The sequence below is a fragment of the Labrus bergylta genome, chromosome 1, assembly GCF_963930695.1.
Source record: "Labrus bergylta chromosome 1, fLabBer1.1, whole genome shotgun sequence".
Classification (NCBI taxonomy): domain Eukaryota; kingdom Metazoa; phylum Chordata; class Actinopteri; order Labriformes; family Labridae; genus Labrus; species Labrus bergylta.
Genome location: NC_089195.1, coordinates 16,360,301 through 16,375,406, shown reverse-complemented (window position 1 = coordinate 16,375,406; position 15,106 = coordinate 16,360,301). Strand labels below are relative to the sequence as shown.

General features: G+C 44.4%; 1 protein-coding gene across 3 annotated transcripts; it reads right to left on the bottom strand.

The window, feature by feature from the left end:
• Positions 1-3,306: 3,306 nt before the first annotated feature.
• Positions 3,307-13,496, bottom strand: LOC110003065 (uncharacterized). Of its 3 annotated transcripts, XR_010666429.1 has the most exons (6): positions 13,045-13,496; positions 12,472-12,602; positions 10,822-11,001; positions 8,714-8,780; positions 5,875-7,289; positions 4,787-4,908 (listed from the first exon to the last, which is right to left on the bottom strand). XR_010666429.1 is itself a non-coding variant. In XM_020658765.3 (5 exons), exons 1-5 carry the CDS (start codon positions 13,331-13,333, stop codon positions 3,938-3,940), a joined length of 1,638 nt encoding a protein of 545 aa, XP_020514421.1. In that variant the 5' UTR covers positions 13,334-13,496; the 3' UTR covers positions 3,307-3,937. The 3 variants fall into 3 exon arrangements, 2 of the variants coding, with proteins under 2 accessions (XP_020514421.1, XP_029138220.2); XM_020658765.3 differs by lacking the exon at positions 5,875-7,289 and having other exon boundaries at positions 3,307-4,908; XM_029282387.2 differs by having other exon boundaries at positions 4,766-7,289.
• Positions 13,497-15,106: the final 1,610 nt, after the last annotated feature.

The window sequence follows — 15,106 nt, the reverse complement described above, 5'->3', positions numbered from 1 at the left end:
GTGCGGCTCCAATCAAACAACATCCGTACAGGTTAGCACCATCTAAATTGGAGTGTTTGAGGGAAGAGTTGTCTTATATGTTGAGCATTGGGGTGAGCATGGGCAGAGTGAGTGGAGTTCTCCAGTGGTATCCAAAATCTGATAATACATCAAGACCTTGTATTGACTATAGGAAAGTGAACCAGCAGACTAAGGCTGATGCCTTCCCAATTCCCAGACTTGAAGACTGCATAGACAGGATCGGAGGAGCAGAGGTTGTTTCTAAGTTAGACCTACTGAAAGACTATTGGCAGGTGCCTCTGACTCCACGGGCTAGGGAGATTTCAGCCATTGTGACACCGGATAGTCTGTATATTTGCAATGTTCTTCCGTTTGGCATGAAAAATGCTCCCGCTACTTTTCAGCAGTTGATGAATAAACAGGGGGTGGAAGGAGAGGGGTCAGCAATGGTGAGGGTGAGGGGGATCACATGATGGTGGAGGAAGGGAGGGTGCCATGGTGTTGGTGCATTGAGTGGGGGGAGGGGGCAGGTCAAACCTGTTGAAAAAGGTGTTAAGCTGGTTTGCCTTCTCCACTGCCCCCCCCCCCTCTGTGATGTTCCTAGCTTTGTGGCCTGTGATGGTTTTAACACCATCCCAGACCTCCCTCATGTTGTTCTTTTCCAGTTTGTGCTCCACCTTCCTCCTGTAGCTCTCCTTTGCCTCCCTCAAGCACAGTTTCAGCTCACGCTGTGCTGTCTTAATTGCCTCCTTGTCTCTGCTCCTTCACGTGTCACCCATGGCTTGTTGTTGGGATAGTGGCATACAGTCCTAGTAGGGGCGACTACATCTGTGCAGAAGTTGAGATAGTCTGTCAGGCAGTGTCAGCCCATCTATGTCCTCACCCTGTTGGCTCTGTAGTACACTCCAGTCAGTGGTTTCGAAGCAGTTTCTGAGGGCATCCTCCGCTTCAGGAGTCCATTTCCTGAAGGAGCGTGTTGTGACACACTGCCTCTGCACCAGGGGGTGTACTGTGGCTGCAGGTAAACCAGGTTGTGGTCCGACTTCCCAAGTGGGAGAGGGGGGTGACCCTGTATGCATCCCTTACATTAGCATACAGGAGGTCAATTGTCCTGTTGTTTCTTGTGGGACAGTTCACAAACCGGTAAAAAGCAGCCAGAGTAGAGTCCAGGGTGGCATGGTTAAAATCAAACTGAAATGATGAAGAAAGCCTCAGGGTGTTGTGTCTGCAGCCTTGCTGTGTCTGTGTGGATCTGTGTTTGAATTTCCCTCGGGATCAATAAAGTATCTATCTATCTATCTTCTCACAGGCAGTGGCTGCATCGGCTCTCGGGGGAACGTAAACACACACAGCGATCACGTGACCGAACTCCCTCTGTAAATAGTATGGCCGGAGGCTAACGGCTAGCAGCTCTAGGTCCTGGCAACATAAAATCACCTTCACAGAGACATGTCCTGGGTTACACCATTGGTTGTTGACATATATGATGAGTCCCCCACCTTTGCTTTCCCCACAGGCTTTTGTGTCTCTATCGGCTCTCACTGCGATGAAACCCAGCAGGTCACCGTTAGCGTCTGGGATGCGGGGGGTTAGCCACGTCTCTGTGAATATTAGCAGGCTGCTCTCCCGGTAGAGTCGCTGGTTGTTTAGTGCTGATAGCTTAGTGCCGTCACTCACAGCACTCACTCACTACTACAGTAATGTGGACTATTTTGGACTTACTGACCCATTGAGACCCTGAGAAACCGTTTGTATTGTTGTAAGTTTGTGTGTGCGTGCGCATATGTGTGTTTGTTTGTGTGTGTTGATCGGTCAGTATTACCCCATGGTGTAAAGTTCAGACATGCTTTCTCTCAGCAAACATAAGTACACAGAGAACTTGTAATAGACTAGAACTGAAGATCTTTACACTGACCTTCATTTTTCTTTAAATAATGATTGCGTACTTGTGTCTGTCTGTTTATTTTCGTCTGATTATGTTGCTGTGTTTAGAGATGTCAGTGAAAACGTACATGGAGAGGGTGGATAATTTCAGCTCAGTATAGAACCAAAAAACATGATAATAACACACTAACACAGAGTAACACTGAAAAGAACACCAAAAGAATTCTCATGAGGGTCAACAAATGAGGGGCTGATCACTTTATCTCACACTGACACAGAAAGGTCCTGTATGTGATGGAGAGTGACGGACCTGCTGGTTGTTATAAAACTAGGACAGCAGCAGTCTTTCTCTGAACTAAGGGAACATTTCACTCCCACAATGTGACATGAACTCTGACATAACAACCAATCAACAACCAGCTTGATGACCCTGATGAAGGCCACGAGCCAAAACGCGTCGGTCTAAATTGTTAATAAAGTTGATCTTACTGCAAGTGTTGCTGGAGCATTTTGACCTCTTCTAAACCAATCAACAACTGCCAGGGCTGACAGGTGAAGCTAAAACTTAAGTACCAAAAAGTAAATCCCCATAGAGCCCAATATTTAAATATCCAACTTAACAGCAGAAATACACGTTTACAGCCTAGTACAAAAACAGTAACTACTTGGCCACTGGAGCCACTGGATTTTAATTCAACTCACCTGTTTACATAAAGTAAGGCTTAAAGGGATGTAGAATAAGGGGCGTGGCCTCTTCGATTGACAGGTGGGAGCTTTTAGGTGTCACCTCAGCTGATCCAGTCACTGAATTTAACCTGCAGTGATCATAAAACAATGATCTGTTTGCAAACGGTCACTTTGACATCTTTATCAGGTGATGATAAGTGAAGTGTGCCCATGGCTTATTCTGGTGCCCTCTAGTGGAAAAAGAAGCAGTTAATGATGCGTCAAACTTTGAATCAGCCAATTTCAATCTCAGCGTTTCTATTTTGCATTCAAGGGTTTCTGTTAAGTATTTGATTTTTATTTACTGTTCTCTTGTTTTAAGTCTTTATGTCTTTAGTTTGGATATAGTGTTAAATTGTCGTTTTTATTCACTAACTGTTCGTATCCCTCCCTCCGTTTAGCTGCTCTTCAGGAATTCATCCAATTTTTTGAAATTACAAGATCAAATGGAAGTTCAATTTCTATAAGACGACTGCAAAAAACGCTGTTGGCATGTTTAGCACCGATGTTCTGTTTGAGGTTTTTTTTTCAGTTGTTGTGGAAAGATGCTTATTGGCTTAAAACACTGCGTTGTAGTTATTGTCCCTCTTAGTTTGGGGCTCTATGTTTAAAGGGGTAGAGGGCCTCTACAGACTGTTTCCAGGGGCTAGTGGTATAATTTTCTGTCCATGCATTACACAAAAAATATCAAGTACATCACTTACTTTTTTTAATGAAAACTTCAAACAGTGAGCAAAAGAAGACTCATGTAAGCTATCAGAGAAGCAGTGATGCGCTTTATAAAGTAAATCCAAAGAAAACAGAGTAACGTGGAAAAAAAGCAGTCATCATATAAAACATTTAAAGAAAAGATTCAAAGAAATGAGGAGCAAAAAATCTCTCCATTATTACAGTATGAACAAATCCACACCTGAACAGTTAAATTTCAGTGACGGCTTGGTCGTTGTTATCCTGTATGCATCATCAGAAGGTGTACGTGTTGGTTTACTGTCTACTGTAGTGTGAATTTGTCTGTCTCTGTCTTGCAGTGTCTAGTGTTTCATTGTTCTGTCTTTCTGTATGCGTCTTTGTCACTTATGGCTGTGCCATGTATATTGCCAGATGAAGTAGTCGAAGAATGAGTTGTGTTTCTAAATCTGGGGTGTGACTGTAACTTTGCATGTCTGTGTCACATTATATCTTCATATCTCTGATATTGAGGTTTGCAAAAAAGTTTTTCTGTAAAAATATTCGTCTCTCTATCTTAATGTCTTTGTATAAATTTGTCTTTGTCTCCGTTTCTTGGTGTCTCTATAATGTTGTGTCCCTGTATCTCTGTTTCTTTGTGTCACTTGTTGCGGTGCAGCGCCTGGTGTCGGATGAGGTTGCTGAGGAAGGAGAAGTTCTTGCCACACTTGGAGCAGTGAAAGCGTCTCTCTCCAGTGTGGACGCTCTGGTGGACCCTTAGGCTGGTGGAGTTGGAGAACGTCTTCTCGCAGTGGGGGCAGGGGAACGGTCTTTCCTTGATGTGGACCATCCGGTGGTTCTTCAGGTTGGTGGGGTTGGAGAACACCTTCTCACAGTGGGGGCAGGGGAACGGTCTCTCCCCAGTGTGGAACATCATGTGATTCTTCAGGTTGGCAGAAGTGAGGAAAGCCTTTTCGCAGTGGGGGCAGTGGAACGGTCTCTCCCCCGTATGAAGCATCTGGTGCCGCTTCAGGCTGCAAACCCTGCCAAACCTCTTGTCGCACTGAGAGCACTGGTATGGCTTCTCTCCAGTGTGGGTGCGCTCGTGGATGAGGAGCTTACAGTGGTGTGAGAATTTGCGGGAGCAGAAGGAGCAGGCAAAGGGTAGGCTAGGCTCCTGGGACCCAGACTCCTGCTTCTGTGTGCTAGGTGTCTGGGAGACCATGTTCTGATCAGGGAAGTGATCCATTCGCTGGACTCCTGACAAAGAATACCGCTGCTGTAGGTCAGCTGTCTCCATCATAACAAGGGGGTTGTTGTCAGTAGAGATGTCCCATGTTGATTTTCCTGGAGGTAGACACAGCAGGGGAGGGAACTGAGACCTGTTCAGACCATCAGCTCCAACACCTCCATCTGCTCCAGGTCCGCCACAGCTGTCCTGTCCGAAGTCGATCACTCTGACGTCAGAACCTGCATGGACAGGAAGTGCCCTCACAGTACCTGAGAGGCTGATTGATGAACTTTCTGCTGCAGAGTTTACTGTGTACGAGGAACAAGATGGCCACTCCGTGTCTCCAATCTGTCTGCTCTCCTGCCAGTCAAGCAGCAAGTGGGCAGTCCTTTGTTGGTCACCTGATGAGAGCAGAGGTATGAAAAGAAAACCAGGACATAAAAGGTCTTAGTATTTTTCACTTATAAGGTTTCACTTCAGAGCTGTGTGTTTCTCTCACACCTGACACACTGATACACATCATCAGCTGTTTCTGCACTCAGGGGTCTCAAGCATTAATGCCCCCCACCCCCTTCCACCTCAGTCTCTTCAGACTACTGACTGCTGTCAATGCTTACATTTTTGTACCCCAACTATAAATCTTACATGGCACATTTATTGGTTGTAGCTGTGTTGCTTGCCAGTATTTTGTATAAGAACTACAACCCCCAATAAACACCATAATTTATCAAAGACACAAAAAGCACAAGATGAGCATGGAAACAGGCGCCTCTTCACATCAGCTGCACCACAAAAACACATCATGAGAACCTTCATTTGTATCCATCATATTTTTAGACAACGTGATGTGGAGTGGAGTGGAGTTATGCTGACCCCCGTACTGGGTTTACATACGATGTATCCCTGAGCTGAACGAAAACTGACAGATTTTATACAATCAAAAGAACAAACACTGTTTTTTTTAATTCATGGCGCCTCAGCGGCTAGGGTTTTTTTTCAAAAGATTTTTGGGGACATTTTGAGACAAGAGGGCTTAAAGAACAGTGGCTGCAGTAGCTCATTCTAAAAGAGACTTGGGTTAGGAACCAGAAGGTTGCAAGTTCAAGTCCCAGTATGGACCAAAGAATGGAAGTTGGGTCTGATTGCTGGAGAGGTGACTGTTCACATCCAGAGTACTGCCAATGAGCAGAGAACCAAACTCCCAACCCTCTGTGCAGGCTCCTCCCTCTGACATCTCTTCATTAATGCATGGTCACGGGTCTTGTTTTGAGTCTATGTATATGAGTAGCATGCCTTTCAATAACAGACTGTGGACCTGAATTCCCTCTCTGTGATTATTAAAGTATATAAAATGATACAGCATATACCTGTATACCTATTGACAGATGAGGTTGCAGATATAGAAAAGTTCTTGCTGTTAGTTTATGGATTTGTCTTTGTGTCTCTGAGCCTCTGGGTCATTGATGCTCTTTGTTTTGGGGTTTCTGTGTCCTTGGGTCTTTGTATCTATACATCACTATGGAAAAGACTCTCACCAGTATGGACACTCTGGTGGTTCCTTAGGTTGTGGGGAATGTCTTCCCGCAGTGGGGACAGGGAACGGTCCCTCATCAGTGTGGACCGGTGGGATGACCCTGTGTTTCCTTCTCTGGGTCTCTTTCTCTCTGTTTCCCTGTGTCTCTATGTATGTAACGTGCAGCGCTAGTTGACAGATGAGGTTACAAAAGAAGGAGGGTCTTGTTATTTATAGATATGTCTCTGTATCCATGTCTCTCTGTCTCTTTTCCTTTCTTTCTGTATCACTGTGTCTGTGTCTTTCTCTGGCCTTGTGTCATTTGTTTCTGTGCAGCACAAAGTTTCTGTTTTTGGACAATGTTGCAGAAAATAGAGGATTTCTTGCTGATTAGAGCTTTGTCTCACTATCTTAATGTCTGTCTCTCTGTTTCTTCATGTCCTTTTGTCTTTGTTACTTTGTTTCACTTGTTGCGATGCAACGCCTGGTGTCGGATAAGGTTACTGAGGAAGGAGAAGTTCTTGCCACACTTGGAGCAGTTGAAGCGTCTCTCTCCGGTGTGGACGCTCTGGTGGACCTTCAGGTTGGTTGAAGTGGCAAACGTCTTCCCGCAGTGGGGGCAGGGGAATGGTCTCTCCCCTGTGTGGACCATCTGGTGCCGCTTCAGGCTGCACATCTGTCCAAACCTCTTGTCGCACTGAGGGCACTTGTGTGGCTTCTCTCCGGTGTGGGCACGCTCGTGGATGCGGAGCTTACAGTGGTGGGAAAACCGGCGTGAGCAGATGGAGCAGGTGAAGGGGAGGCTGGGCTCCTGGGACAAGGAATTCTGGTTCTGAGTGTTGATTGACTGGTAGACCAAGTTCTGGTCAGAGAAGTGGTCCATTTGCTGGACTCCTGACCAAGAGTTCTGCTGCGAGAGGTTTACTTTATCCATGGTAACAGGGGAGGTGGTGTGGGCAGAGATGTCCCAAGTGGATTCCCCTGAAGACAGACACAGCAGGGAGGGGTTGTGAGACCTGGTTACACCCTCCACTCCATCCCTTCTACACGCTCCAGGTATCAGACCACCACAGCCATCCTGTCCTGAGTCAATCACAATGACGTCAGGCTCTGGGATTGACCTCACTTTGCCTGTGAGGCTGAATGAACTTCCTGCTGCAGAGACCACTGTGTATGAGGAACAAGAAGGCTGCTCTGATCCTCCAGACTGCTTGCTCTCCGGCCAGTAGAGCAGTGATCGGGTTGGGCTTTTTTTCTCTGGGGAGTCACCTGATGAGAGCACAGGTACGAAACAGGAATGTCAATCATTTGCTGGCTCCATCTTCTTAAGTGTGATGATTTTTTTTGGTATTTCAAAGACTTCCAACAAAATTCTGCTACTTAACTTAGTAAAGCAGACAAGTGAATTCATCAACCCCTGAAAATAGTCACTGTAACTTCTACTGCGGAGCCATGCTGTTGTAATACGTGCAGAATGTGGTTTGGCATTGTCTTGATGAAATGAACAAGGCCTATCCTGGAAAAGAAGTTGCCTATTTTGCAGCACAAGTTGCTCATAAACCTGTATTTATGGTTCGGCATTAATGTTTCCTTCACAAATGTGCAGGTTACCCATGCCACACAGTATGAGCATATGCACCTCCATACCATCACGGATGCTGGCTTTCAACTGAGCTCAGATAAGAATGCCTGATGATCCCTCTCCTCTTAAGCCCAGAAGACACGGCGTCCACTGTTTCCACACAGAAAGTCAAATTTGGACTTGTCAGACAGGACAGTTTTCCACTTCACCTCAGACCATCTTAAATGACCTCTGGCCAAGACAAGGGGACGGTGGTCTGGACCTGGTTTATATAGGTTTCTTCTTTGAAAGCTGAGTTTCAGCTTACATTAGTGAAAGCAGCAAAGGACTGTGCTCATAAACAATGGTTTTTGGAAGGGTTTCTGAGCCCATGCAGTGATGTCCACTACAGATTCACATCTGTTTTTAATACAGGGCTGACTGAGGACTTAAACATCTCAGTCACCCAGTGTTGGTTTTTACTTTAGATGTATCTTAAGAGGCCTTTTAAACACTGAGTCAGGGACTACTGTAACCGGTGGACTCCATAGGTCTGTGTGTGCAGCGTTCAGTCACCGCCTGTTTTGGCATAATGTTGATAAAGTGAAGGGATATCTGATAGGAAGTCTGTATATTGTTTTATTTTGAAAATTGACCAGATGCTCTGTGCATCCCTTGTCTGACTTGCTGTCCAGGTTGATCTGCTCTGTTCAGCTTGATCCATGCTTGCAGCAGGCTCATGTACAGTCTGCATGTGCTTGAGACAGACAGGCTGCATTGCCTGCAGTGGAAACAAGAGCATTGACTAGAGAGGGCGCTATAAGCTCCGGAGTGCCCATCTCAGATGGAAATTCAACCGATCCCGTGAAAGTTTAAAGTAAAATTGAAGTGTTTTTTCCAGTGTGTTACTTCACTAAGGCAGACTGATATTTTAAGCATTTTCATATTTTAATTTGAGGCATTTCAGAACATCTGAAGGAAAAGATTAAACTGATCTTGACACATGTTGATGTTAAAACTATAATTATAGAATAATGAACCATCACTGCTGCTGTATGAAGCTATCAGTGCAGGTTAAAATGTTTCAATGGTCCACTACAGGATATGATGTCACAGATAGACGGACAAATACCTGTCACCTCCTTCTTCTCTTCCCGCTCGCTCAGAGGGCTGCTCAGGTGTGTCGGACGTCTCTGGGCCTGAAAGAGAAGGGAGATGTTTAGAGGACACAAAGTTACCGTGTGCTCTCACATGATGGGTTAAATTATTGTTGCAGTCACTGGGGTTATGTTTCAGATGTATATGCTCAGTATGATCCCACATTTTCAAAACTGCTTTACAATGCAGCTTTGACAGTGACGATCACTTCAGCTTCACAATAAAATCAAACAGTTTGAAAACATGATTTATTGGCATATTAAAAAACACTGAGTATAGATATTTGTTTACATGTTAAACATCATAAAGAGGATGTTTAATAGAAGTTAATCAAGATTTCACATGGTCTCAGATGTTTCTTCTTCTATGAGAGAATATTTCATCCGGGAGTTTGAACTCCTACAGCTGCTCTTACACTGTATGTACATGCTGATTTTTACTTCTACAGACCATAAAGGATTAATACTGATGGTGATAACAATGACTCTATAATTTTAAGTGGGCGTGGTCACAGTGACTTCACCACTTGATGTGTGTCTACTGTTTTTCCTTCACAGACTGTATAAAAGATGGCTGATCTCACAACTCCCAAAAAGTGAAGCCCAAACATTTGCCTTTTGAGCTCCGCTAACTGGCTGCAGCATAGGTCATAGGCTCCGCCTCCTCCATCTTAACAGATATGAGGGTCAAACTATAAAAGTTAAAAATAGATTTCAAACTAATTTTTTTCAAACATGGATTCTGTCTTTATAGTTAAACCCTGTTTCCACCAAGCAGTCGGGTTTGGTTCAGTACAGTTTGGAACAGTTCGGTACAGTAACTTCCTTGTGTTTCCACAGCCAAACGTACCCTTATTTGGTAAGTGGAGTGTAAGCCAGATGGATATAGCTGCGCCAGCTATGTAATAGTATGACATCATAGAAGCCCAACACAGTGTAGTCCGCTATTAATTAAGTTAAACATTCAAGAACGGGACACAGTAAACAAAGAACCCTTTAGGGTCGGATCCGTACTCTTGGCACCCCAACAGATGGGTACCAAAAAAGTAGGATGGTAGGGATTCCTTTCCTCATTAGGAAAATGTTTACTGAGGGAATAAATCAACTGACAAGTAGGAACATCTGATCATAGACTTCTATATAATCAGACTGCTTTGTACAACGGGTGGTGTCTCCCTCTGCTGGACTGTAAAAATACTGCAGGTTTAAGACACTTAAGCAGCTCAGAAACCCTGCTTGTTAAAAAAAATCTGTGGTGTATTCTAATGTTGTTTTGTACATATACAAATACATTGACAAAAACATTAACAAGCTGATGGAAATTTTCAAAAATATTTCATAATTTAAATGATACAAAAGATCCTCAGCAGGAGTCTGTTACACAAACGATGCACTTTGGTTCATTCAGAGAGTCACTGCAGGTTGTGCAGAGATGGAGCATCCTCTCAAACTTGTTCTCTTCAGTTCAATGATTCATGTGAATAAAGACTAGAATATAAAGTTGTAAAGAATGAAGTGAAAAAGTTGACATGTTTGTGAGTTCAGTTTCTATGAATACAAAGTAGACCTTCTGCAGGTCCGACTCCAGGAAGAAGCGCTTTGTGCAGCGGGTGCAGCCGTACGGACGCTCCATTGTGGCTGCGTGGTAGAAGGCCAGGTGGAGGCCTCTGGGGGCAGGTCTGTGGAGGCTCGCTGGGCGGGGCAGAGAAACACCTGGGGGGTTACTGGAGAGGCTAATGCTGGAGGCAGAGCCTCCTCTGGACGGTCCAATGGGGTCACTGGGAGGAAGGACTGACCTTTTGACCTGCCCAGCACGCTGCATCATGGCAGATTTTTGTTCATGTCTGTCACTCCCTCTCTGAGTCTCATCTGACCCCTCCCCCCCTCCATCAATCACTATCACCTCTAACAGAGACAACGCCTTCTCCCTCCTGCCGTCTCTTACACCATCACAGGAAGCTGTCACTTCAGTGCCCCCTGCTCTTACTTCACTTCCTGTGATCAGTGAGCAGTGGGCGGGGTCTCTGCGGTCAGTCTCAGGTGTCCTGCTGACAACAAAGGTGACGACGTCAGATCCACTGACCTCCATTTCACTGAGCTGTCTTCCGCCGTCCTCTGAGGTGGTGGGGAGCGATGTGGGGGGGTCGATGTCTCCTCTGTTGATGCAGGGGTTCGATGACGCCTCCTGGTGGGCGGTGGCGGTCTCAGTGGTTTCCTCCACCTTCACTATGAGCAGCTCCTCCTCCTCCTCAGGCTCTGCAGACTGAGACACAAACAGATCACGACCTCAATCAGAGCACAAATTCATCATGTCTGCTGTTTTCAAATTATAAATCTTTATTAAACCTGCAGCTTATTGTTTACATGGATAAATAAGAATTATTTCAATTTTCACTTTCAGACATTTGAAGGTTTTTTTAAACTCTGTTTTGTTTTTTATATAAAAAGCAAAGACAGTTTTTCCAACCTCACTTTGGACACTTATTCAACACATCATTGCCTTACTTTATGCTCAACAGGATTAAATCTTGAATTCAGGTTGTTTAAAATATTAAATTATGCAATCCAGTCATGGACTGAATTAGGAAAAAAATATTCAAATATCGCTTTAATTGCTTAAACAATTTGTTTTAGAGTAGATAAGGTTAGGCAGTCAATACATGACTTCCCTCTTGAAGTGTTTCACCAAAAAGCATCATTATCAAACATTTCATTTTTTATGCTCATATATATTTCAAGACATGAGTCTAGAGATCTGAAGGTTAAACACTGAACAAACCCTTTTCACACATACGGTCTTCTACGGTTTTCTCCTGAAAAACTCTGGAAATTAGGCTACCCGGAGGGACTTTAGGCTATATGTGAATGCAAACAGCCGCATTTTTTACCGGACTTTAGCCGGAGTTTCTCCGGCCAGACCCCTTGTATTTTTTCTGCAGAAAGTCAGAGTGAGCTGATGTCTGAACGCGGCCGCATATACAACGGAGATTTCAATTCGAGCCAATAGAAAGAGAATGACGTTTATATAGTGACGGCCTAAAGTGTCTGCACGCGATCACTACGATCTCCGTGCACGTAATTAGACGGCTGCATTATGTTTTCTGTTCATCAGTATGTTGTTCTCCGCTCTTTTGTGGATGTTGTCATTCCATTAGATTACACATAGCATTGATATAAAGGAAAATATTCTTATTATAACGTCGTGTAGCGGACTCTGTTGCTTCGGCCGCTACTTCCGCGTTGTTTATTTACTTCACGTCTTACCTCAGAAAATCCCCCGACCCCCCTCCCCTCTGACAGGGAAAGTCCCCCGCTGTGAGGAGCATATGTGAACGGCTAGGTCGGGACAATCTCCGGAGAAGTCCTCCTGTAATTATCTAGATATTATCCGGAGTGCGTATGTGAAAACGGCTTAAACAGATGTTGTTTTGGTGAAATATTAATACAGTGGCTGGGAGACGTCATGCGAATGCAAAACAATTTGAAAAAACCACAACACAAACGCAAAACACAGATTCAAAAAGCCACAACCAAAGTCGAAGCCTGAAGGATCAGGTCCGTGTTTCTGATGGACTGTTACTGTGACCTTTAGTTGAGTTTGTTGCTAACGCCATACTTACCGTCAGGCTAGTATGCAGTATGCACTGTTTGAGTATGTAGTAGGCAGCACTTCAGTATGTGTTATTGAAGCCATAGACCTTTGTTTTCTGTCTGTGCGCTCTGCTATAATCACCTCAGTTTTAGTGGTGGTGACGACCTCCTGATCAGGGTCCTGGTCCAGGATTATAGGGGGGGTCTTCTGCAGAGACTGCTGGGCTGCTGGACCCCGATTCAAAAACCTAGTCCTGCCCTGCAGAGAGGGGCCTGATGGGTAACCAGAGGAGGAGAAACACATTAACAACACTTACATGAACCACCTGTGAGTGTCTGATCATGGCTGATGAACGTCTGTGCTGTGATGTTATTAAACAATATTAGTATTTTAAATTACATATTTTATCTACTAATATTGAATATATATTATTCAGAAAGTACAACTTTTTCCTCTTGTACACTAATTCTTGTAGTATAACCTCTTTATTATCTGATTTGTTGTCCTTTAATGTAGCTCTTACACTCCGTCATAGATTATTAATAAGACAGAGTTTAGCACATGTTGTGGCACTATGTTCTGGTGAAAGCCCTCTTGGATTATGTTGAACTTGTACATTGTTAGCTATATTAAACTGTTATATTAGAAGCTTTCTGAACAGTCTTCTGACCGGTGTTTAACTGTGAGTAACAGCCGGGTGTCGGGGCTTCTTACCGGCCGCTGAGTCTCTGCTCTGCCGGCTGAAGAGGCGGACCCCATGGAAGCGGCTGTTCACAGATCCCTCCGCCGCCTTCACCCTCTCGGCTCGGTACCGGGCGACCTGCAGCTCCAGCAGTTTGATCTTCCTCCGCAGGAACTCGCTCTCCTTCTGGCTGCGGGTCATCTCCAGGTGAACCACCGCGTAGCCGTCGTCTACCACCTTACAGATCTCCGCCACGGCCGCGTTAGCCAGCACCTCCATGATGGAGGCGATCTGAGAGTGGAAGTCCACGGCGGCCGACATCTTTAAACTTCCGCTCTGTGCTTCGTCTCTGTCCTAAAACAACAAGGAGCGATGTTAACGCACAGCGGTGTTATCTGAGACACATCCCGACCTGTTTACACCGCACAGGAACAACGGAGAAAAGTTATCCTGAAGGCGAGGAGTCTTTGTTGATAAGGCTACAGGAAGCTGTCATGTGACTGTATTTGACAAGCACAAAATATGAATACAGAAGCACAGCGCCCCCTGTGGCCAGGAGCGGACCTGCCACACAACCGTGTAGAAATAGTAAGAAGTGCTTCAAGGCAAACTGATGTAGCGTATTTAATTTCGTCAAGATATTATATCTTTATTAAACCTCGGATTCAAAAAGGGGCACCTGTGATGGTCACTGCCTTAGTCAGGCTATTACTAGTTGATTCTGTCCCCCTAGGTCTTGAGGAGTTGGATGCACATGGGCCTTTTGCTTGCACACGACTCTAAAGCGCTAACATGTTCGAACCATAGACTGTACTTACACATTTCTTCATAATAAGACTCGTAGACCGGCAGAGCGCTTTCGGCGTAGCTGGGCTGCGTAAGTCATCAGGGCAGTACGCTAAGTGGGCGGGGCGTGTTACCAGGGCTCCTGGCCCGGGACCCTACAGCGCTGGCTCTGGCTCCAAATGACGTCAAAATCACAAGATGGAAGATTAATGGCTTCATATGGGATTTTTTGATCCAGCAGATGTCGCCCTTGAGCACCAGCATGAGACCAAAACAATTTGCGGTGCATTGTTGTGTTAGCATGCTAATGCTAGCGATCTTTATTATGCTCGTATCTTCACACTGCATGTAAATTTACACAAAATGAGCGTAATCTAGAAACGCAGTTAAGCAGTGAGTACAGTATGTTATTCTTCTTTTCTCTAGTCCCTCAATTAAACAACTTTTATACGCGAGGGGAGGAGTCAGCTGCTGTCCCGGCGATGTAAACAAACTGAAAATATGACTCGGGAAAACTCTGAAAACATCACAGACAGTGGGACTCGGGTGTTACACCCATTGTAGACAGTCATTACTCACAGAGTTATTTTCAGAGGATATACTTGATTTCTATTATATTTAAGTGTGAAATCGCAAATAAAGGATTTAAGGATTTTGATGTGTCATTATCAAACTTAATAAACTGAATATGCGTTCTTGTCTGTGTTTGTGTTCTTGCATTCATGTGAAACTTCATCTTCAGTGGTCAAAGTACTGTCCCAATACACAAGTTTGCATTTTGCCAAGAACGGTTAAAATAGAAAACTGTGATAGAATATTTAAAAGGTATAGGGCATAGAATTTAGTATAATATATATATATTATTCATTGTATTATTATTTTGTTTTCATTAATTTACATTTAATGTAAAGTATTAAATGTATTAAAGTATCATATAGCTGAAGCTACATCCTCCGGTACATTTAGTGGCAGTTTGAATTAAATTAAAAGAAGAACTGATATCCCAGCATTCATTGCGGCATCCAAGCCGAGCAGCAGACAATGAACGGTCGGAGATTTACGATTTTCGTCTATTATTTCAGCACTAAATTCACTTCTGAGAATATTTGAGGCGGGAAGTCAATGCTGAGGAATCTGAAAATTAACATTTTTACGAAAGTAAACGTCGAATCGGAAATTTGCTCCGATGTTTTCAGAGTTCCGTAAGATACAGCGGGGACAGGTAGCAAGCAAGGCCGTCATTCAGGTCTCCTGTGGCCGCACAGTCACACAGACAACTGCAGTCGCCTCAAATATTCTCAGAAGTGA